The 25,354-nt window shown below is 46.2% G+C and overlaps 1 protein-coding gene across 1 annotated transcript in view; it reads right to left on the reverse strand.

Moving 5' to 3' along the window:
• NRBP1 (nuclear receptor binding protein 1) overlaps window positions 1-25,354 on the reverse strand; it is a 73,209-nt gene that overhangs the window by 34,558 nt on the left and 13,297 nt on the right. Inside the window, exons 2-6 of the mRNA XM_065400449.1 lie at window positions 10,904-11,026; window positions 10,283-10,384; window positions 10,100-10,189; window positions 9,268-9,308; window positions 7,929-8,023 (exon numbers count right to left, since the gene is read on the reverse strand). Of these exons, the coding sequence (XP_065256521.1) occupies window positions 7,929-8,023; window positions 9,268-9,308; window positions 10,100-10,189; window positions 10,283-10,384; window positions 10,904-11,026 (451 nt within the window). The remainder of the gene's footprint in view (window positions 1-7,928; window positions 8,024-9,267; window positions 9,309-10,099; window positions 10,190-10,282; window positions 10,385-10,903; window positions 11,027-25,354) is intronic.

Raw genomic sequence — 25,354 nt, forward strand, 5'->3', positions numbered from 1 at the left:
CCGCCCCGACCCCGCTGCCTCCTCCAGCCCCCAGCTGTGCAGTGTGACCCCAGGCTCCAGCCCCGGGCTCACCTCCCCACCATTGATTGCCCTGACCCACGCTCCACCCCACCCCCTAGCCATCTCCCCATCCAGGACTTAATTTGTCCTTGCTGGGGCTGAGTAAGTCTGCTGTGAAAAGTCATATTAACAAATATACAACTACCAATTTTCACAGTAGCAAACTTACTAGCTAGCAAGTCTGAAAAAAAAAAAAAAAATCAACTAAAAAAATCAAAACATGCAAAGCTCAGTATTTGTGTCTATTCTGTTTAGGTCCAGTAAGGAATATAGACAGCTGTAGATTATTTTTGTTATTGAGTCTGCAATAAAAAACTATATAAATAAATTATAATGATTTGAACATGTATATGTGAATATTTATTTATTTGTTTTTTCTAGAGTTAATTAAGTATTTTAGGAAAAATTGTCAGAGGCCACCAAAAATTTGTTGTGAGATCCCGACCTAGACAAATTCAGACCAGAAATAAGAAAGATTTGACAGTAAGGGTAATTAAACCACCACCAATTTATCAAAGGTTGTGGAGGATTCGCCATCACTGACAATTTTTAAATCAAGATTTGATGCTTTTAGAAAAATTCTCTGGCCTACGTTACAAGCAGGTCAGACGAGATGATCACAATAGTCCCTTCTGGCCTTGAAATCTATAAATCAAATGGGTGTTTCTCTAGCTGGGTGCCACAGGGTTTGATTTCAGCCCTAGGCTACACGGTATCTTTTTCAATGACCTGGAATAAAACAAAATCATCACTGATGACATTTCAAGATGACACACAAGATTTTGGGCTGTATAAGTAGGGGCATTGCCAGCAGATCGAGGGACGTGATCGTTCCCCTTTATTCGACATTGGTGAGGCCTCATCTGGAGTACTGTGTCCAGTTTTGGGCCCCACACTACAAGGAGGGTGTGGAAAAATTGGAAAGAGTCCAGCGGAGGGCAACAAAAATGATTAGGGGTCTGGAGCGCATGACTTATGAGGAGAGGCTGAGGGAACTGGGATTGTTTAGTCTGTCCTAGCTCTTGCAACACTAAACACTTGCACTGTGCAGTGACAAATGCTACTTACATGCCGCCTGTTAGAGATATGAAAATGACAATCTGACATACTCTGAACACCAGGTGACAAATTCAAAGAGTGGAAAAAATGACCAAGTCCAACTGGATGCATGAAGAACAGCTACACACTGGCTAACATTTTCAAGTGCACCCAAGTGACTGAGGAGCCTAATTCCCAGCTCTCACGAGCCAAAAGTGTGCAGGGATAATGCAGTAAAACTCATTCCAGTCTTTTGGTGTAGCTCTCAAGAGACTGGCTGAGAAAGCCTGAGGTTCGAAGGAGGTCTCAGGGCTGTTGCAGCAAAACTGAGGTCCCATGAGGGTTTTTTTTCCGCTTCGCAGGTGTCTCCAAGACCACTGAGTAGCTGACAATACAGCATTTCCCAGGGGGCACTGCCTTACGTTATCAGTTGAGATCTTGGTTTTGTTTATAGGCAGGATGGTGTAATAACTATGAAGCGTTAGCAGTAACACCTCCTGAGGGCTCCAAGCCCTGCAGCCATTAGGTGGGCGATCAGTGCCCAGTGCAGAAGGATTTTCTGGGTGATGGGGGTGAAGCTGCTCACAACAACAAGCTGCATTTTGTCCCCATTGTAGTGCCGTAACGTGCTTACTGAGATTGCGCTTCCTGTGTGCCCCACCTTGCCCCCCCACTTGAGCAGCCTGCTGCAGAGAGGGATTTGTCTAGTCACTTGACCCTTCAGAGCCAGACTCTCAGTACAATATGGTGCCACCTAATTCCTAGCTCCCTCGCAGGTCAGCCTCTGGAAAAAGGAGGAGATCTGCTATACTGCTAAGACCACATGATGCCCAATAACTTCACCATTAACCCGATGGGACTCAGGATCAGCCACCTTGGGAGAGGCTTTGGTCTACCCCTACTGTAAAACATCTGCAGACATGGGGAACCCACAGAGTTTATTCTGACAGGCCCTTAAGTGGTGGTGACTAGGGTTAGGGGAAAGCGGAGCATTGCCCCATACTCATTCCCATTCGACAGAAGGTGGAACAGGATCACTAAGGGTGAACTCCTCGTTTGTTTCCTCATGGCAAACCCAAGATGGTTATAAACTAAGCAAAGCAAGGGGGCAATCCAACAGCCCCTGCCATTGCTCCACCCAAAAGCTTCAGCAAACTCCCTGCCCACAAACACGCAGGTGAGCTTGGGTGAGCTCACTGAACGCCAAAGGCCTGGCTAGGGATAGATGGGCCTCATTTCACAGCCATGGGCTCACTTGGGTGGAAGATCTGTCTAGCCACCAGGTGCAGAACACACTTCATTGAGACATTCAGATTGAAAACAAAACGTCTATGGGGTTAAGGAAGCTACAGGCAAGCGGCAGGGTGTCCGAGCAAGAAGCAGAGTCTGGTCTAAGTCTGGCCCTCAGCCAAGCCCTGCAGAGCAGCAGCAGCAGGTAAGAGCGGGATGTACATGGAGAGCTTGGCTTTGAGCAGTCAGAACAATGCATTTATCTCGCTTGACATGCAGGAGCTGGCATGCAATGGGGGCCACAGACTAGTGCAGTCTAAGAACAAGGAGAAGGGACAGAACTAACATTTAGAAGACTTCACACAAGGCAGTGTCCCTCTCTGTAAGGCTTTGGCTGGGAGCACAAGGAATAGACTATCTCCCAGCACAGAACAGGGCTATTGCTGGTAGGGGGGCCTATGCTGAACCGTTTTATACACCAGCCTTATAGCAAGGGAACACCGTATATATAAGTTATAATATATTATATATCTATATCTATATCTAGATATAGATATATATAATGAACATTATATATATAGTGACACAGTCACATCACAGGAGCGGAGAAGTTTGCTCACCATTAGCAAAAATCCTATGAAAGACTGTTGGTAACAGAGCAGCCCGTAAGCGGGAAGTAAAACAAGATAGAAGTCGATGAGTTGATGAAACAGCAAGCACTTCACATCAATACAGACAGCTGGGTAGAATCACGGCCAAACAGGGACAAAAGGAAGAGGCTGGCCGCCCTTTCAATAGCCCTTACACCTGCTGACGCTAAGCCAGGAGCATGATGCCTCTACACACCAAGAACTGCAGAGGGGCAAAGGAGAGGTGGGCTCTGGGGGCCTCTCACACTGACCAAGGCATTATGTTCGGGGCTCTCGGCTTTTGAGGAGGCTGGAATTCCAACCATGTCACTCAGCCACCATTGTCCAGTGACCAGTCCCTGTGCCCACGCTCAGCGGGCAGATATGGGCAGCATGTTGCTGGGAGCAGAGCTAACACCTACATGGATTTTAGCAGTCGCACCCATACCACAGGCCTTGCACTCAATTTGTTTTGCTGTCCGGATGAACACAAACTTCAGGTCAAGTCCCATGTTCCCCGAGCACCCACAGCAGGGATTTAGTGGCGGTTGGGGTATACGGAGACACACTGGCTGTATCCAACCAAGAGCCCAGCAAGCCCGTTTAGAGGACAAAAAGGTACTTGTTGCAAGTGGTGAATGGCCCAAGTCAGGCTCTACAAATATATTCAGGATGCTCCCACGAAGCTACCCCTACAGCCCTTGGGGTCAACATGTTCCAAAGCCACCCACACCCAGCCACTGTAGAAATGACTATTTAATCTTTTGGGGGAGCACAATACACCACGCAGTCAAATTTCACTGAGGGCAGCCCCAGAATTCGTCAGCAGGCCCAGACTTCAGTTTAAGAGTTTCCAATTCTGCTATGCATTTAAAAGCTGCCCTGTGCAAGGTATTGCTCACCCAGAGCAAACACTTCCCAATGATGCACCTACAGAGCTACCACAGGCTGGCTCTCACATTCACAGCCCCCTGAGCTCAGGCCTCTGCTAACACCCACAAAGTGACTCCCAAAAAGTCTGTGAACCTGGAGAGAAAAGCCCCCAGCCATACTCCACACTGGAGCTTCCAGTTCACATCACATTCTTCTCCCCCCTTCTGCCCTAAAGGACCCTGCCTGACAGTGCCTTAGGTCCAACCTAGCAAATCCCTGGAATCTCCCTCCTCCTAGACAGCACCACCCCCACCTCTGCCATCCTGGCTCCTTTCTCCCCCGACCCACCCAAAGGCTCTCCAGGCCACCAACCCCTTCAGAAGCAAGCTGCATTTTCAAAAGAAAGCCCCCTGCATCATCGGAGAGATTATAATCACTGCAGCCAATACCAGAGGAAAGGCAACCGCCATCCTAACCACAGCGCCCTCCTGACAGTAAGATGGGGTCTCTGGGAACATCACCTGGTGAAATGCACAGGGACGCAGGCAGCTTTTATTTCTAGGTGATTTCAACTGAACACAAGAAGTTCACAGAGTAGCTCAAAACATTCTTTTCCCCCCTCTCCCCGCCCCCCAGCATTCTGACTGGGAGAAAGAGGTGCAGGTATCTCCCTGCTCTGGCCACAGCCTTCCCAGTCCCCTCGCTCCCTGTGCCTTAATGACTCCCCTCTCCGCCTACCCTAAACCCACTGTTTATGTGAGAAAAGGACCACATGGGCTCAGGAACAGATGGACTGCTGCCCCAGCACTACACCTATCACTATCCCACACCAACCCATCTCGGTCTCAGGTGACCCCCTACATCCACAGCTCTATTTTCTGCTCTGCTGCTTATCACTCCCCCGACCCTCCAACAACCAGTTTCTGAGACACTGATACTGGGCTCCTTGACTGTCCTTCCTTCTTGCAAGTCCCAGCTCCCCGTCAGGATGCCTGGGAAGAATGGGTGAAGAAAAGGGATTGTATTGCTCCAGGACTGCATGTAGAGCTGGACCAGTCCTGCCACTGCACATGCTACCTCACAACTCCAAATATTGCACAGGGAGCACTGCGGAACCAGGCTGCCCAGCAGGCAGTAAGCTGCCTTGGCTCCTGCAGCTGCACTAGAGGCTACAGCACCCAGTCGATAGTGTTACATTATTTAAAGGAGTCAGCGGCCCCAGAAGCACCCTCCACCTTTAACACTTCCAGCCCACCTGGGGTTGTGCGTTCTTCCTTTAAACAGGGCAACGTGGCGGCTTCCCCCATCCTCCTGCTCCACTACTCTCCAGTGCCAGCTTCACCCGCTGCTTCAGCCCAAAGAACTGAACCTGCTCTCACTTTCATGCCCTGCTGTTCTAACACAGCAGTGCAGTGAGGGACAGCACGGGGCATATAGGTGGCATCGGAGTTCTGCTTTTCTGTGCATTGCCAGTCACTGCTCCCCCCCACACGGTCAGAACTGAACTGCTTACTGACTCCTTTCACTTACACACAGGACAGTAAGGGCTCTCAAAGTTTGGCTAGTCCCTGAAAAATGACTAAATGGCAACATAGGTTCCATGTTTATTGCCTGAAGGATCCTAGAGTACCATAAACTCCCCCTAGGATTGGAGTGTCACACTGGTTTGGCTGGCTCCCATAGTCAGAGGGAAGAGAGATCACGCAGTTGGAATGCACTGAACTATTCTCTCCCATAGCTGTGTGGGCGCTGTAGGAGTGGGAATGTGGTCACTGAGCTCTGACTCTAGGGCACGCTGGGATGAGAGCTACTATACAGAGGGGAGCTTTCATGACCATAGCCCCATTTTAGTCCTCATCTCCTTTACTTAAAAGAAATGCTTCAATCGGAGAGATTCCGATTATGCTTCTTCTGTATGGAAGGAAAAAGGGAAAAGGTCCCAGCGAGGACAAGTTGTAGCTGTGAGTGGCTGCCTACTAGTAACTAATTCTGAGTGTTGCCTCTGCATATTCACGCTTATGGGATATACCCTCCTCAGTGCTGGGGGAAGATCTTTTAGAAAGCGCAACCTGTTAGACCACTTGTGCACCTTCGCGCTACACTGTCCTTAGAAAGGCTGCAGGGTTCCAACTGCTTCACTTCCTTCAATACACACTAGAGAAACAAAACCCAGGCAAAGGCAGGCAGGCAGCAGGACTATGCAGAGGCGACACTCAAAGACCTATGGCAACCTTCAAGGCAGCCTCTGCATAGTCTAATTTGTGGGAGTCCAGAAAGCAGTACACCCCCAGGAAGGTGTAGGAGGAGTGTTAAAGACTGAAGAACTGTCCTTCCAAATCAAGCCTAAGATCTAAATGCCGAGTCAAGAGTAGAGTCCTTCTCTGAATGAAGTGCTGACTCAGTCAGAAAACCTGCAGCTGCGTGCGATTCTTACCAACGAGGAAGGGTAGGAGGCGAAGTTCACAGATCCAGTCAAGTCTCCTTTAAGGTGTCTAATCCTTCCTGTAGTATCAATGGGCTGAACTTGGGGAATGACGGTGGGCAAGTGGTTTGCCAACAGGGGGGAATCAGACATGCAACTCCTGGGAAGTGCTCCCAAATGTAGATCTTATCAGAAAAAGAATGGAGTCAGCACCAGGGCCTGAGAGCTCCCCACTCTGACTAAAGGAGAATCAGGCTCAATGCACAGCCTAATCCACTGGTGTGGAGGGGATGTCCCTCTGCAGTGATCCCCAAGGAATACAATGTCTGTACAGGATTTCCAACATTTTCATCCTATGCAAGTTCAAAGCCTCTGACACCTGCTGTATGGAGTCTAACCCCCGTGGAGAAGCAGAGCTTGGTGGTCTGATTTAGAAGGAATACAGACACCAAGCGTGGTATACATTTGAGATGAGGACACCAGTGTCCCTTTGGAGCACAGTGAAGGAGGATCAGCCACAAAAACTGCAGGCATGATCATGTTTACATGGTCTCTTTAGGCAACATGTGAAACAAGCGGGTTCAAAGGGCAAGTCCCCAAACACTGGCAGCATCAAACTGGTACAGGTCACAAGTCAGCCTGAATACATCCGCTAGGGCCTAGGCCTTTGGATGGATTTGCTAGTGATAATGGAATGACCAGACAGCAGCATTGTCAGCTGGAGGGTGGTATGCCAAGATGGCAGACAGTGCACCGTGGCTGCAGACAAAGTCTTAGAGGCCGTAAGAATAGCAACACAGTTGAGATGGAGGCAGAGAGCAGGCACATTGCTCTTCACTGCCCTAGGAAAAGCCTGTCCAACTTCTGAGATTCACATTTCAGCGGGGATGGCTTCCTGGACTGGAAGCCGATTTTCTGCACCTTTGCGCTTGGAGGCATAGCCCGAGTCAGACAATGTCCTGTGGCCCAGACCAGAAGGAGTGACTCTAGGTTGGCATGCATGGCGAGGCAAGAGGTCTGAACAATAGTAGACGAGGCACACGTGCACCAATACTGTTAGGCACAGGCCAAGGCCATCACTGTGAGATGAACTGTGTCCCCATTGGCAGCAGCTAGCCATGCAAAAGGAACCAAGGGGGTAGGGGCCACAGAATCCTTCCATAACTTTGGCTCTGAACAGTTGGTGCCCCCAAGAGGGCGCTCATGTGGCCTCACTGGATAATTTTCCAGGCAGTTCTCGAAAATCAACAGCACTGGGGGAGTGACTAAGTGTGAATAGGCAGAGGCACTGTAGTCCATGGGGAAGGCCTGATTGTGAGGAGAGGTTTAAACAACTGAGGACTCTGACCAGAGCCAAGACTCTGGGACTTTCCAGTGGCATTTTTAGTTTCAATCCTTCGCCTCAGGGACACGAACTAAACCCAGACCTAACCGACTGGAAGGGAAAGCAATTTGTGCCACCGAGCCCCTCTGTGCCCCAGGAACAGAAGAGGCAGGACAGACCCTCCTGCCCAGCCCTCTCCCCAGTCTGGGGAGGGGCAGTGCTAGTACTTAGATAGCCCATTCCCCCAGATATCCCTTCCAATGGCTTCTTAGTAGCTCAGGAACCAGGTGCCCACTACTGACTGACCATGTTAACTGCTTTGTTGTTGAGGGTCACCTCTGGAGAGTCTTACCTGACCCAATCTTGATCAGTCCATTGTGCTGAATAAAGATGGTGTCACAGGTCAGGTTGCCGTGGATGATTGGGGGATCACAGGAGTGGAGGTAGCTGGAAATTCAGAACAGAACACTAGTGAAAAGAGTGCAGTGGGAAGGGGAACACCACAGCTCCTCCCTGCCCTGCTGGAAAGGCGACATTACAGAACAATATGCCAAGAGTATTTACAATACCAGGGTGATACAATTCAGGAACTGGGTGTGCACAGTCTTTGGGTTAGAAGACAAAGAATAAGACTCAAAATAAAATTGGCTCCTGCTAAGGGACCCCAGGAAAGAAGAAAAGGAAACCGTCTCTGACCAGCTCTTGGAGCCCAAAAGCCCAGGATACCACAAATGGGGGAGGGGGTGGGAAGGGAAGGGAGAGAAATATTACTTGTCCCGACTTCTCATGGGTAGAATATGGGCCACAGGGGTTTCAAAGATGTTCACACATTATACTGAGGCAAGCCAAAGTCTGAAAGAGTCCACCCCCAAAAGGAACACCCATTCTGACCTTATTTACTGGGAACCAAGGTGGTGCCCAGTATTGTACAGACATTAGACAGAGAGCATGCAGTCTAGCACACGCACATTCCCAGGTCAGATAGGCCCTTCTTGATCTGGGTCTCAGGTACCGTAGAGAGACACCTTGGCCTACTAGATATTTATACCTTGCACATCAGCAGTTTTCATGCAGCCAAGGTAAGCTAAATCCCCAGAGCTGACTGTCTTTGGGTGCATGTGTTTAGACAAGGGGTTCTTCGCAGATAGCCCTCAGTTCCGGAACTTATTCCCCAGTCCTTGGCCTAGGCTCTTTAAAGAGCCAGAAGTAGAGATTATATCTATCCTGCATCTTTTGTTAGCCAAGTTAGCAGCCTGAGGGACTCACTGGATCCCCAACTATTTCTGGTTATCTGTGCTCGGAAAAATGGTAGTGATGGGATGATTCAGGCCGCCTTCTTTGCAAGGCTGAATATTTCACTCTAGTTTTGTAACTTGTTAGCGAGGTGGTGAATGAGTTTACAATTTAAAAAGTAATCTGGGGCTCACAGGACCAGGGTCCCCAGCTGCCTGCAGGACCAGTCTGAAGCTGCCTCTGGTCTGTGGGAGGGCAGGATTACCAGCAGAAGAGGGAGGGGGGAGGAGGTCGTCATATTTGAAACCAAGTCTAGTGGTAAGAGTAGTTTTGTCTAGACTGCCTAATTAGTAGGCTGCACTCTTCCATCCCACAGCTAATCAGGAAGACTGGCTCAGGCTGCCGAACTCCAGGACAGCTGGACATTCATACAGAGGGCATCTCCCTACTTCACCTACCTTAGAGCAGAGAGGATCTGGGTGCACCAGCGCTTCCAGGCCTACAAATACAAGGCGAAGTACAAGTCACAATCAGCAAGTAGGACTAACTGCTGCCATTTCAGCTCATCTGGAGGAACGCGTCTCTCCTGCTGCAGCCTGGCCTCTAAGCTCCAGCCCATCCCAGCTGTACTGGTGAATGGTAACCGTGGGATCCCCACTCCCATGCTCAACACAGCCACCTCACTCATGCAGTGACCAAGAAATCCCCCACCTTCTTTCTGTACTCTAGGATGACTGCAGAGCCCCTCTTCCACTCAGGTACACACAAGAGAGAGGTGTGCACAATCTGTGCACTTCTCAAAACTAGCTCATTCTCTCTGCAGAGTTGCATCAACCTGCTACAGAAGCAGTTTCTCCTCCCTTGGTGTTCACACCTCAACTGCTAGCAGAGCACCTCACCCTCCCTGATTGAACTAACCTCGTTATCTCCATACTGATTTATACCTGCCTCTGGAAATTTCCATTACTTGCGTCTGATGAAATGGGCATTCACCCACGAAAGCTTATGCTCCAATACTTCTGTTAGTCTTAAAGGTGCCACAGGACCCTCTGTTGCTTTTTACAGATTCAGACTAACACGGCTACCCCTCTGAAACCTGCCTGATGCTTTCCTGGAGACACAACCCTAGTTATGCTGGCTGACTTTGCCAGGGATGACAGCTAAATGGAGCTTCTACCACAGGCAGGGACAGAGCAACCCCCAACCATGAGCAAGGGGCCTGTGAAAAGAGCTCTCCAGACGAGAGTGTGCCCAGTCAAAGCTGGGCACACATGCAGGAGGAGAGATTACCTTTTCATTCATTGTCTTGTGGTTCTTCTTTGTCTTCTTCAGGAACTGTTTCAAGCTGCCTGAGGACATGTACTCTGTGATGAAAATCACCTGCAGGGACAAGATGAGACATTACTTGCTGCTTCCCCTCTAGCCCGCAGTATCCCCAGCGAGTGGATAAGAGGAGCTTCTTACACCACTTACCCTGGCCTTGTTCTCCTTTACATCAGCCCAGTACTTGTGGAATTTCACAATATTCAAGTGTTCCAGCTGGATCAGGTTGTCAAAGACAGCTTTAACCTTCTCCTATGACAACCAGGAAAGCAGAACCACATTACCGTCCTAAGCCAAGGAAAGTTCCCATCCATTCCCCAACCTTCTCTTCTCCTATGTCTGAATCCCCAGACGTTCCAACGCCATGTACTATGCCATGGCAAGGTTCCAGCTGGTGTGCCCAACACTAGCAGCATCTGACCCCAATGCTAGATACAAACTGCACGCCTTGCCCCCTAACTATGGCTGGACATTATTTGGCCACTGATATTGACAGATTCAAACCACGTTCCGCATCCAAGGAGAAGAGCCTGACAGAACCAGCCTGTCCTACTTTCTGCACTGGGAGCACAACACAGTTCAGTTCCACGCATGCCCAGAGGCCTGCACGTTCAGCTGGAGAATCAGAGCAATTCAGCACTCCTGTCAGATAGGCTGGGTTTGTAACTCTAGGCTATGTAACGATGCCCAGCCACCATGGTCTCCGATCCCCACCTAACCACAGGACACATTCTTGGCACAAGGTGCAGGACAGCCTCCACCCTAACTTACCTCCTGAAGCTTAAAATTCTTGCGCTCGGAAAATTGAACTTCATTCCAAACAACTTCCACACCTTCTTCTGTATCCATCGCCAGGTAGGCACTATCAATCCCAGGGACGTTGCGCTGATTCACCTGGACAGACAGATGGGGACAGATGTGAAGCCAAAGGCAAGGAAACACCACCACCAGTCACTCATCTATAGCTCCTCCTACACTGAGCTTACAGCCTCAACCCCACTTACTCACAGGGTGCAATCTGAGACTTGGTTATTCATGTAAGTTATGGTCTGTGCCCAGCAGAGTCTACACTCTAAGCCATACATGTAGAGGCAGACCAGGGGTCATGTGAGCAGGAGAGTAAAGAATGCTCTAGGGAGAGAACTTTTTGCACAGACATTAGCTTGCAATTTGGGTTGCCCCATGGCATTGATTTGTTTGTATCATTCATGATATTTCTAGTTCTATCGGAGTCATGCCCCCAAGCAGGTCCAGGGGGTGAAGAGAGGACCCCCAGGTGGAAACCAAGCAGACGAAGTGTCAGGAGGGATTTGCAGAGAGTGATGTTGCTTGGAGCACAGAAGGAGGGAAGTCATTTCAGGCACAGGGAAATCAAGACAGTTGTGAGTGGGAGGAGATGCACAGCTGTCTACACAGTTGTTGCACCAATTTAAGTAGAACAGTTTGAAACTGTTGATAGTACTTTCGCTGGCATCAGTAGGTTTACCAATGAACAGCTATAACCCAGTGTGAGTGTGCCCGCACTAGAGATATGCAAAGAGTGTGCAGACAAGCTCTAAGGAAACATCGAGATGGGCAGACAAAGCATGAGATGGACGAAGATGCCTTTGTACAGATAAGCTTTTAAGAGCCAAGGAGAGCCTGAGGGTGAGGGCAATATGCTTGAATGCAAGTTAGCAGAGAGACTTGAGGAAGAGCAAGTCACAGCAGCAGGAAATGTTGCAGTCCCTGCCCTTGCCACTGGTAAGGTACATTTTCCCATGACATGCAGCAGCAGCCAAGGATCTACTAGGAACATGGCCTGCATGTCCCTGCGGCCACAAGCCAAGCAGGTGGAACCACCCAGTTTGAGAAATATCTGTTGGTGGAGTTGCTCAGCAAGTAGGTAAGAGCTGCAGGAGGAGGTTGCTCATCTGCATAGAATGCGGGAGTGAGAGGACTTCACCAACGGGATGCACATCGAAGCATCTGGGACAGAGGATGGTAGCCGACTACACATGACTAGAGCATCACTAGAGGAAGAAGGGAAACAGTCTACTCTGCAGGGAGTAGACTGGCTGCTGGCCACTTGGAGCAGTAGACCGTTCTCCACCCCCCCAACCCAGCATAATCGAGCACCAGTACGGTGCACTGGCAACATCAGGTGAGGAGCAGACCCCAATGGCTGAGGAGGAGCCCCCTCCCCACAAGGCTGGGAGCCTCACAGCCACCGTGCCCAAGAGAAGGCAGCATAGGAAGTTAGTTGTCAGGGACTCCCTTCTGCGGGGGATGGAGGTATCGATCTACTGACCTGATGTCCCATGTGGTGGGCTGCCTGCCTAGAGCCCACATCGGAGACATTACAGAAAGGTGCCGTGGCTCATCTGTCCCCTGATCACCACCCCATGCTGCTCATCCACGTGTATTCTTATAGTACTGCCAGATATGACCCTGAGCAGATCAGCAGTGACTACAGGCCTCTGGAAGCAAGGGTGGAGAAATCAGCAGTAGAGCTGATCTTGCCGGGGGATCATGGAAAATTATAATAGGGTAATAGGAGCCACATGAGGGAAATCAGAGGGGGACTCTCTTCAACATCTTGGATGTCTATAGACAAATGCAAGTAGTACAGAGAACAAACAAGAACTAGAAGTGTTCAGTAATAATTTAGTTTATGTACTAACTAGCATGAGAAACTTGGTGAGGAAAATCTTCTGACTGCACTATTGGTACAGAGTGGTACAGTCTGTTCAGGAAAGGGAGGCAGAGAAAAAGGGAGGTGGTGGTGGTGTTATACATCAAGAATATATGCTATAAGGGAGTCAAATTCTGGAACAAGCTTCCAAGGGAGATTGTGGAATCCCCAACACTGGAGGTTTTTAGGAACAGGCTGGTCAAACCCGTCAGGGATGGTCTAGGTTTACTTGGTCCTGCCTCAGCACAGGGGGTTGAACTCGATGACCTCCGAGATCTCTTTCAGCCCTACACTTCTATTACTCTTATTTCAACACCCCAATGATTTGCTCATACCATTTCCCTCCATCAGGGCCTGTCATTTCTAGATCACCTTCTACTACGACTAGCGCTCTACTGACATACCAGTCTTGGCCCAATAAAAGTGCACTGTCCACGGCTGGCTGAAGTCAGCTGACTTGGGCTCACAGGATTATAAAATTGCGAGGTGGGAGGTCTCAGAGCCCCAGGCTCCAACCCAAGCCTCAACATTGCAATTTTATAACCCCACAGCCTACACCCCAAGAGCCCAAGTCAGCTGATCCAGACTCTGACTCATTGGCATGTTTGTTTTTTAAAATCACAGTGTACCACATACACCCAGAGGCTCCAATCAGGGTCACATCCTGTTGTATTAAGCATTGTTCAAATACATAGGAGATTGTCCCTGCCCCAAAGTGCTTCCAAATTTAGAGACAAGGTGGGGAAGATGAGCACAGACGCATTTTATAAATGGCTGCAATTTCTTAATCCTTTTACAATAAGGCACTAACTACTCCCATTTGCCTCTGTCTGGCCATCACACCACACACACAGGAATCACACCACACACCACTGACACGATCCTGCATCTGGGATGGAAAGCAGCTGCTGTTTACCACCAACAACTAACTATACAAACAGAACAGGAAATGAATGACACCATATCAGACTGAAATTGCATGAAGTTTTAGCCAGTGAGAGTCCTTATATTTTAATTTGGCCAAAACATGAGGCCCTCGTCTCTCTTATTGCACATGGAATCTGGGCTGCCTACGCTCATTCAGGACTTCGGTGTTACATCTCTCCGCCAGAAGCACAATACCCTTGGCACCATGCTGGGACACTGGGGTTAGCACTGATTCAGCCAGGGACCAGCCACCCTACCAGGCTGATAAAAATCAATTATTTAAAAAACAAAATTGGATTATTTAAATTGATTTTATTATTTAAAATTATAGGTTTTTCTTTTTCAAAATAAACCTGTTAAATGAAATCTGAATTTAATACAAAATATATGTTAAGGCCTAAATTTATTATAATCTCTTAAAACATTTAAATAAATAAATAAAAAATATGTGGACTCCATGAGCCTCTATCAAAAACTGAGTTAAAGGCTGATTTTCTAAATAAAGAAAGAATCAGAGGAAAAACCTCTAACTTTTGAGATCAAGGTTTATAAATATGGCACAATAGGTTATGTACTGTATTAAGGGCTTGTTTTAATAAAAAAATTATTTGCTATTGTATTTAAATGCCAGTTACCATCATAATGCAGCGTGATACAAAGCATAAGCAAAAAAGTTAATTATCTAATAAATAAGCAATACATCAGTCACTGTTTTCTGCATACTAAAAACGTAGAATTAATAAGAACCTGAAAATATTAAGCAACATAACTGCTTAAATAAATCTATGTAGTTATAGTGTACCCTCCTAGGGGAAAAAATTATGTATCAAATCTAGCATAAAGACTCTGTTTTGTTGTAAATCAACAAGCTTTAATGGTTGTATCAACCATTGAGAATGCACCTCTTTAAAAGTCAATTATTTAAATGCAGGCTTTCCACTTGATTTAAATCAATCCACCCTGACCACTGCAACAAAGCACTGGACATTTGGTCAGTACTGACAAGATTGCCTTCTCAATTACCTAAGATGACAAAACAGACTTCCTGTCACACGTTGGGTTCTCCTTGGAGAGGTGACCAGACATCACACCCTGCTTAGTTTGTGAAAGTCCCATGACGGCAGACTTTCTCCACTACAAATTTGCTCACTCCTTCAGTTCCCTCCATCCAATGCCAAATCACAGCCTGTCCTAGATGTCTCAGCATCAACTAAAATGTAACACAGCTCAACAGAATGCCTGCTCTTTCCTTCCTATCACTACGGACAGAGAGGTTACCGACCAGTAGTCAGGGTGCCCTCTGCATATGCACACTTGTGGAATTGGCACCTCTCGGTGTAACATCTTCTAGAGAGCACTGTCCTTTGGGGCCACTTTTCCCTTCCTTCCTCTACCTTGCAGACGGTTCTGAAGAGATAAGGGCCCAACCGCCTCCCAGTTCCTTCTTTACTTTTGGAATTCTTGACCGGACACTCTGAAGTGGGGGAAGGTGGGCTGAACTGTGAATGGGCAGAGAGCACGCATGCACACACACACACACACACACCCCAACCACTGCTGAAATGCTGGGGTCAGGTCTGACACCCACAATTCAAGGACGAGGTTGTTAAATTGGAGAAGGTTCAGAGAAGAGCCACAAGAATGATTAAAGGATTAGAAAATCTGCTTTATAGTGATTGAGCTCCTTGAGTCTATCTATTCAGCTGAACAAAGAGAAGGCGACCTTGATCTCCGTACCTACATGGGGAATATTTGATAATGAGCTCTTCAGTCTAGCAGAGAAAGGTCTAACAATCTAATGGCTGGAAACTGAAACTAGACAAACTCAGACTGGAAATAAGGCATACATTTTTAACAAAGGTAAATTAACCATTGGAACAATTTGCCAAGGGTCATGGTAGATTTTCTATCACTGACAATGTTTAAATTCAGATTGGATTTTTTTTTTTTAAAACTGCTCTAGGAATTATTTTGGGGAACTTCTCTGGCCTGTCTTATACAGGAGGTCAGACTAGATGATCCCAACGGTCCTTTCTGGAATCTTGGAATCTGAAGTTACTGGTAAGCAACTTTTTTCTTCTTCCAGCGGCCTCTGCATATTTCCACTTCTGGGAAGTTAGCAACTTGTACAATTCCTGCACCAGGAAGGTGGGTTAAGAATTTCTAAGTGAACAGGTATCAGAGGGGTAGCCGTGTTTGTCGCTTTTTACAGATCCAGACTAAGAGTCCGGTGGCACCTTATAGACTAACAGATGTATTGGAGCATAAGCTTCCATGGGTGAATACCCACTTCGACGAAGTGGGTATTCACCCATGGAAGCTTATGTCCAATACGTCTGTTAGTCTATAAGGTGCCACCGGACTCTTTGTCGCTTTTTAAGTGAACAGGAACTACTAAACTGCCAAAATAAGAATCAGCTCTAGATGGCAGGTCAAGAGAATTAGAAGTGAATGTAATTTTGCTCTCCCAAATCATACCTTAGTAATGGACACATTTTTATTTCAAACACAAGTATAGCTTCAAATAATAGCTTTGCAAATTCTATGAAAACACAGAATCAAGGCCTGCAATGGCAGCTGCCTTTTGATTAGCTGAAAGCCTTTTAATATATCCAGGTGAATTCACACCCAAGTAGTCATAGCAGGGGTGTAAAAGAGAAACGGGGGAAAGAGATAAGTTAGTGGCCTGTTCAAGATGGAAACAGATGGCTTGAGACGAAGTGGGGATGAGGACATGGACCAAATCACATTTCCCACATGGACTACAGTTTATAGAGGACTGACCATTTGGCCAGTATCTCATTAAGACTATGGACTGTAGCTGTTGACAGGTGTCTAGTACAAGTAACATTCTAACAAATAGCAGTCCAGAGGTCCCAAGAGCTTTGTGACATAAGACTACAACCCCAAATCAAGAAAGATACATGTGTAGGAGGGAATATCCCCACCCTTCAGCACAGCTAAACAGATATGCAAAATGACTACCATCAGGTGGGCAACCAAGTGTACTGGTAAGAAGAAGTCTAGTTTCCTTTAGCACCATCATCAAGGCAAAGAAGTTAACTCAAAATAACCCTAGCGGTGCATGGAGCAGCCCTTCCATTAACTAGGGTATTATAAAGCGAATGAGGACTGTTGTCCTCAATGTCACAATCCATGCAGCTTTAAGGAGTATGGCAACCACTCCGGGGACCACACTGCCTTGTCACACAAGGCCTCTCTTCTGAGCAGACTGGGCCCTCTGGATGTCACATCTCTGATGCTTTAGCCCCAGCACACTATTTTATTGAAGTGCCAGGAAGACCATGGATCTTCCTCCTCCAAGTAAGTGTTCTCACCTTGTTTTAAATTTACCTGAGGGCTTAACTCGAGACAAGGAGCAATGAAAAGCACTTCACTTGTCAATGGAGGGTTCTCAACTAAGATTCATCCTATCAATGGTTGGTGTGTAGTGCTATTCCTCCATCACAGCACATGACAACTGCTACCCACAGAATGACATCAGTATTCTATCACATCTCACAGGGCAAATTCCAGCCCTCTGATCAGTCCAACTAGTCCCAAGTATCCGTGGGCGCTTTACATTAAAAAAACAAAACAAAGTTTGCTGTTTAAAGCGAACCCTGCTATCCTGACGTCACGTGGCTCAGACATTAGGACAGCATTTCACAAATGCGGCCACGGGGGGGTTTTCATGTGGCCACAGCCTCCTGGGCAGTGATGATGGGGGCTGGGGGGCAAGACAGTGTTACCAAACATACAAATATCACTTTGCACATTCTTCTCTTTTTTTATTGTTTGTTTTTGCTTTTTTGGTTGCTTTTAAAAAAAAAAAAAAAACTTGCTAATTGTTAAGTCTGTTTCTGTGAAAAGCACATTATTTGTCTCTATTCTGTTTAGGTCCAGTAAGGAATATAGACAACTAAATATTTTTATTATTGAGTCTGCAATAAAAACCTACATAAATAAATTACAATGATTTGGACATGTATCTGTGCATATTTATTTGTTTTTCTTAAAGTTAATTAAGTATTTAAGGAAAAATTGTCAGAGCAGCCACCAGCAAGAGTTGATGGCCGCACTCGGAGGCTACCAAAAAATTTCTTGCGAGATCCCCTGCATTAGGGTATTCTTGTCAGTATTTGGACTCTGGTCCACAGAAAGGTTCCTTAGAAGCTCAATCCATCTCATCTGACTGCACATAAATAGAAGCATGCAGAGGTGGTGATCCAACAATCGGCAGGTGATAGTGGAGCAGACCTCAAGAAAGCTCCTTATGGCTAAGCATAAGAACGGCCATTCTGGGTCACACCAATGGTCCATCTAGCCCAGGATTCTGTCTTCCTACAGGGGCCAATGCCAGGTGCTTCAGAGGAAATTAACAGATCAGGGCAATGTATTGAGTGATCCATTCCCTGTCATCCAGTCCCAACTTCTGACAGGCACAGGTTTAGGGACACCCAGAGCATGGGGTTGCAACCCTTACCATCTCCGAATAGGTCCGTCAATGGCTATCCCCCACAATTTTTTTTTTAACCCATTTATACTTTTGGCCTTCATAACATCTCCTGGCAAGAGTTCCACAGGCCCACTGTGTGTTGTGTGAAGAAGTACTTCCGGAGGAGCTAGTAAACAGGAGCAGCAAACAGGAGTTTTGCAAGGGCATTCTCCAGGGGAAGGAGGAGCGACTACGTGACCCCCTGGGGTGAATTTGCTATCGGTCTGTTGTTGTGTGCTTGCTTGCTTGCCGGGTGCCTGCTTGACTGAAGTTTATAGTGTTGTCTGTTTGGGGGGCTGTGTGCTGAGCCTAGCAACCTGCTAGGCAAGGCTGAGAGTTTCCTAATGAGAGTCTGGCCTGCCATGCTTTGATTCCTAACCCTTTAGGATTCCTTGCCAAGGGGGTGGCATGACTTTGGGGTTTAAAATGCCAGCTCATAAGAAACTACAAGAGCTAGCAAACAGGAGTTTTGCAAGAGAGTTTAGAGAAGGAGCATGAAAGCCAGATATACCTAACAAACACTCTCTAAACTTGGGCCAATAACTCCCCCCAACCAAACAAAACAAAAACAGCAAGAGTAAAAACAACGCACGCAGAAGTCCAGTAGCCAAGCAGCGGGGGTATCCAGTTTATTGCACTGAATGCAGCATGTACAGCTGGCCTTGGGGGCAGGTGGCATGTGCGCACATTCAGGGCAAACAGCTCATGGCCCTCAGAGACCGCATACGGTCCCCGGAGACCAGAGTGACTCAACTGGAGGAGCTAAGGGAGACAGAGCTGTACATAGACAAGTCTTCCTGGGACTAGGGATATAAAAGTTTAACCGGATAACCAGTTAACCGATAAGCAGTCTTATCGGTTTCGGTTAACAATTAAATTCCGTGGCCCCCCCGAGCCCAGGACTCCGCTGCCAGCCCTGCGCCCAGGGCAGCAGCCGAAGTACCTGGCCGCAGGGGCGTGGCAGCAGGCCACAGGGGTAGGCAGCAGAGCCCCGTGTAAAACGTGGGGGGTGCTGCAGTACCCCCGGCACCCCTAGTTCCCCGGTTAAATGTTTAACCGTGTAACTGATAAAATATTATCAGTTACACGGTTACTTTTTTTAAAACCACTATTTACATCCCTACCCGGGACACAGCAGAGCAGTCCAACCCCCAGTCCAACAGCCTCTATGTTGTTGAGGAAGGGAAAGTATTTGGGAAGGAGAACATCAAGCGGGAGTGGAGAGAAACAATTGCATAGTTTGAACCCTCCTTACAGATGATGTAATGGTATCCTCTTGCACTAAGTATACCGCTCGAGGGAACTGGACCCCTATAATTAGGAAGACAGATAATAATCGAGAATTAGAAATACAGATAGTTGGGTTTGTGATGAGCGGGAGAACTGTATGGTAAATTGCCTGCCAAGTGCAAAGGTTGTGGACCTCTCAGAACTGCAGGTCTCACTGTGTGAATGAGATGATGGTGTAAGGAGGAAGGATTCAGGTTTATCCAAAACTGGGAAACCTTTTGGGAAAGGAGGACCCTATACGGGCAGGATGGGCTCCACCTAAACTGAACCAGATTGCTGGTATGTCAAATTAAAAGGCCATAGAGGAGTTTTAACATTAAGGACAGGGGAAAGACGAAAGATATGGAGAAGCAGACAGTTCAGAAAGACATATCCCTTAGAGGAAGATCTATTAATGGGGATTCTCTATATCTCAGTAAAGAGAAGAGGATAGAAGTTTGATAAAGTACAGGTAGGAACTGAAGAGAAATAGTCAAACAGAACAATCCCACTGAATTACACCACATGAAGGCAGACAACTAAATATTGATCAATTTTATAAGTGCTTGTATACAAATGCAAGAAGCTGAAATACTAAGATGGGTGAACCTGAGTGATGTACTAAATAAGGATATTGATATAATAGGCATCACAGAAACTTGGTGGAACAATGATAATCAATGGGACACAGTAATACCAGAGTAAACAATACATAGGAATGACAGAATAAGTCATGCTGGTGTGGGAGTGTCACTATATGTGAAAGAAGAGTCAAATACCCTAAAAATCTTAAAAGAAAATCAAACTGTACCACAGAATCTCTATGAACAGAAATTCCATGCTTAAATAATGAGAGTATAGAGGCAGGAACATACTACCGACCACCTGACCAGGATGGTGATGGTGACTGTGAAATGATTGGGGAGGTTAGAGAGGCTAAAAATACAGAAAACCCAAAAATAATGGAGGATTTCAACTATCTCCATATTGAATGGGACAGATCACTTCAGGACAAGATGCAGAGATAAGTTTCTAGACAACATTAAAGACTGCTTTTTACAGCAGATGGTCCTGGATCCCACAAGGGGAGAGGCAATTCCTGAATTAGTCCTAAATGGCACACATGATCTGGTCCAAGAGGTTAATATAGTTGAACTGCTCAGTAATAGTGACCATAATGTAATTAAATTTATCATCCTTCTGGGGGGGGGGGGGGGAAGAAGAGGGAATACCAAAGACACCCACCACAGTAGCATTTAATTTCAAGAAGGGGAACTACACAAAAATGAGGAGGCTAGTTAAACAGTAATTCAAAGGAACAGTGACAAGAGTGAAATGCCTGCAAGCTGCATGGAAACTTTTTACCACCACCATAAGAGGCTCAAATTATATGTATACCCCAAATTTAAAAAAAAAAAAAAAAAAAAAAAAACAGAGGACCAAAAACGTGCCACCATGGCTAAACAGAGTAAAAGAGGCAGTTAGAGACAAAGACATTGTTTAAAAAATGGGAAGTCAGATCCTACTGAGAAAAATAGGAACAAACTCTGTAAAAGTATAATTAGACAGGACAAAAAAAAGAACAAAAAAAATCTGAAGAGCAACAGCAAATAACTTTTTCAAGTACATCAAAAGTAGGAAGCATGACAGACAATCAGTGGGGCTACTGGACAAATTGAGTCGCTAAAGGAGCACTCAAGGAAGACAAGGCCCTTGCAGAGAAGCTACATGAATTCTTTGCATTGTTCTTCCCTGCAGGAGATGTGAGTGATATTCCTACACCTGAACCATTATTTTTAGGTGACAAATCTGAGGAACTGTCCCAAATTGAGGCGTCAACAGAGGAGATTTTGGAACAAACTGAAAAATTGAACAGGAATAAGCCACCAGGACCTGATGGTATTCACTCAAGAGTTCTGAAGGAACTTAAATATGAAAATTCAGAATTAATAAATGTGGTATGTAACCTATCCCTTAAATCAGCCTCTGCACCAGATGACTGGAAGACAGCTAATGTGACATCAATTTTTGTTAAAGGGTTCCAGAGGCAATCCTGGCAATTACAGGCCAGTAAGCCTAAATTCATAGATTCATAGATTCTAGGACTGGAAGGGACCTCAAGAGTCATCGAGTCCAGTCCCCTGCCCTCATGGCAGGACCAAATACTGTCTAGACCATCCCTGATAGACATTTATCTAACCTACTCTTAAATATCTCCAGAGATGGAGATTCCACAACCTCCCTAGGCAATTTATTCCAGTGTTTAACCACCCTGACAGTTAGGAACTTTTTCCTAATGTCCAACCTAAACCTCCCTTGCTGCAGTTTAAGCCCATTGCTTCTTGTTCTATCCTTAGAGACTAAGGTGAACAAGTTTTCTCCCTCTTCCTTATGACACCCTTTTAGATACCTGAAAACTGCTATCATGTCCCCTCTCAGTCTTCTCTTTTCCAAACTAAACAAACCAAATTCTTTCAGCCTTCCTTCATAGGTCATGTTCTCGAGACCTTTAATCATTCTTGTTGCTCTTCTCTGGAGCCTCTCCAATTTCTCCACATCTTTCTTGAAATGCAGTGCCCAGAACTGGACACAATACTCCAGCTGAGGCCTAACCAGTGCAGAGTAGAGCGGAAGAATGACTTCTTGTGTCTTGCTCACAACACACCTGTTAATACATCCCAGAATCACGTTTGCTTTTTTTTGCAACAGCATCACACTGTTGACTCATATTTAGCTTGTGGTCAACTATAACCCTTTGATCCCTTTCTGCCGTACTCCTTCCTAGACAGTCTCTTCCCATTCTGTATGTGTGAAACTGATTTTTCCTTCCTAAGTGGAGCACTTTGCATTTGTCTTTGTTAAACTTCATCCTGTTTACCTCAGACCATTTCTCCAATTTGTCCAGATCATTTTGAATTATGACCCTGTCCTCCAAAGCAGTTGCAATCCCTCCCAGTTTGGTATAATCTGCAAACTTAATAAGCGTACTTTCTATGCCAATATCTAAGTCGTTAATGAAGGTATTGAACAGAGCCAGTCCCAAAACAGACCCCTGTGGAACCCCACTTGTTATGCCTTTCCAGCAGGATTGGGAACCATTAATAACAACTCTCTGAGTACGGTTATCCAGCCAGTTATGCACCCACCTTATAGTAGCCCCATCTAAGTTGTATTTGCCTAGTTTATCGATAAGAATATCATGCGAGATCGTATCATATGCCTTACTAAAGTCTAGGTATACCACATCCACAGCTTCTCCCTTATCCACAAGACTCGTTATCCTATCAAAGAAAGCTATCAGATTGGTTTGACATGATTTGTTCTTTACAAATCCATGCTGGCTATTCCCTATCACCTTACCACCTTCCAAGTGTTTGCAGATGATTTCCTTAATTACTTGCTCCATTATCTTCCCTGGCACAGAAGTTAAACTAACTAGTCTGTAGTTTCCTGTTTTTATTTCCCTTTTTATAGATGGGCATTATATTTGCCATTTTCCAGTCTTCTGGAATCTCTCCCGTCTCCCATGATTTTCCAAAGATAATAGCTAGAGGCTCAGATACCTCCTCTATTAGCTTCAGTACCAGATAAATTGGTTGAAGCAACAGAAAAGAAAAGAATTATCAGACACATAGATGAACATGATTTGTTGGGGAAGAGTCAACACAGCCTCTGTAAAGGGAAAAATCATGCCTCAACAGTCTATCAGAATCGTCTCAAGGGGTCAACACACATGGACAAGGGTGATCCAGTGGATTTAGTGTTCTTGGACTTTCAGAAAGTGTTTCTCAAGGTCCCTCACCAAAGGCTCTTAAGCAAAGTAAGGAGTTATGGGATAATAGGGAAGTTCCTCATGAATAAGTATCTGGTTAAAAGACAGGAAAGAGGGTAAGACTAACTGGTCAGATTTCTGAAAGGAGAAAGGTAAATAGTGCCCTCCTCCCCCCCCCAAGGATCTGCACTGGGACCAGTGCTGTTCAACATATTCATAAATGACCTGGAAAAAGGGGTGAACAGTGAAGTGGCAAAGTTTGCAGATGATACTAAATTACTCCAGATAGTTAAGTCCAAAGCAGACAAAGGGATCTCACACAAAACTGGGTGACTGGACAATAAAATGGCATATGAATGTTATGTTCTTATGAAATTCAATGCTGATAAATGCAAAATAATGCACATTGGAAAACATAATCCCAACTCTACATACAGAATGATGAGGTCTAAATTAGCTGTTACCCCCTCAAGAAAGATCTTGGAGTCATTATGGAGAGTTCTCTGAAAATGTGCTCTATGTTAAAAACCATTAGGAAAGGAATAGAAAATATGACAAAATATCAAAGCTACTATAGAAATTCACGGTACACCCACACTATGAATACTGTGTGCTGTTCTAGTCAGCCCATCTCAAAAAAGATATTAGAATTGGAAAAAGTACAGAGGGGGCAACAACAACAAAAAGTGATTGGGGGGCATGAATCAGCTTCCATATGAGGAGAGATTTAAAAGACTGGGACTGTTCAGTTTAAAAAAGTGTTATGGGGGACAGTAATGGAGGTCTATAAAATCATGAAAGGTGTGGAAAAAGTGAATAGGCAAGTGTTATTTATCCCTTCAGATAACACAAATAGCAGGGATCACCCAATTAAATTAATAGGCAGCAGGTTTAAAACAAACATAAGGAAGTACTTCTTCACACAACACAGTCAACCTGTGAAACTCATTGGCAAAGGATGTTGTGAAGGCCAAAAGCATAACTGGGTTCAAAAAAGAATTAAATAAGTTCTTGGAGAATCAGTACATCAAAGACTATTAGCCAAGATGATCAGGGACACAACCCCACGCTCTGGGTGTCCCTACACCTCTGCCTGCCAGAAGCTGGCACTGGACAAGACAGGATGGATCACTTGAAAATTCCCGTTCTGTTTATTCCCTCTGAAGCATCCGACACCAGCCACAGTCAGAAGATAGGACACTGGGCTAGACAGACCACGGGTCTGGCCCAGTATGGCCATCCTTCAGTCCTCCTAATGCAGAGAAGTGAATACCAAGTGACTCCACAGTAGACTACTGCCCTAGGGGGTGCCTCCAAGGACGCCTTTCAGCCTGCCACTCACACAGCACACCAGCATCTGGCCAAGCCTGTGATCACAGCATCAATTGCCCACAAGGGTGGTTGCAGGGAGGCTAAGGATTTCCTCACAAACACACCCAGACCCTGAGTGAGCTCACCACTGTTGCCGGCTCTGATCAGAGGCGGATGCTCCTTTCCTCACCAATACCCGGTTTCCCCTGCAGCACAACAACAGGGTTTCCCCTGGCAGGGAAAGCAGCATCACTGGGCAAAGGAAAATTAAGCAGGTTTAGCTTCTTAAGACGACATCAGTGGAGTTCATCACTCGCAGAGGCTACAAGGAGAAAGTCCAGCACCAATATGCACTGGATGATGAGCAGTCCGTGCAATCACCTGTCCCACGCTCACATTGCAGGCCCTGAGGACATGTGCTCTGCACAGCAGGCATTTGGAAGGAACCAGCCTGCACTATTACACTGCAACAGCCTGCTGCAGCCACAAGTCATTATAGGATTAAAGCCAAAATTTCTTCTACACCCTCCTCTTCATCCCCCTTTCCCCATTATATCAGCTCCTTGTCTTCCTCTGTGCATCATATAGCACTAAGCATGCTCAGGGCGCTCAAGTGATCTCAAGCCAGCACCATCACAATTGTTTCAATTTCTCCATCATGATGAAACATTTACCAATCAAGCTAGCCCTTCCAAGTCTAACTACTGACCATGAACCTTAATCTTAGGGGCCACCACAGACTCTAGCTGCTTTCTGGCTGCATCATAAGCT

The sequence above is a fragment of the Emys orbicularis genome, chromosome 3 (assembly GCF_028017835.1).
Source record: "Emys orbicularis isolate rEmyOrb1 chromosome 3, rEmyOrb1.hap1, whole genome shotgun sequence".
NCBI classification, from domain to species: Eukaryota; Metazoa; Chordata; order Testudines; family Emydidae; genus Emys; species Emys orbicularis.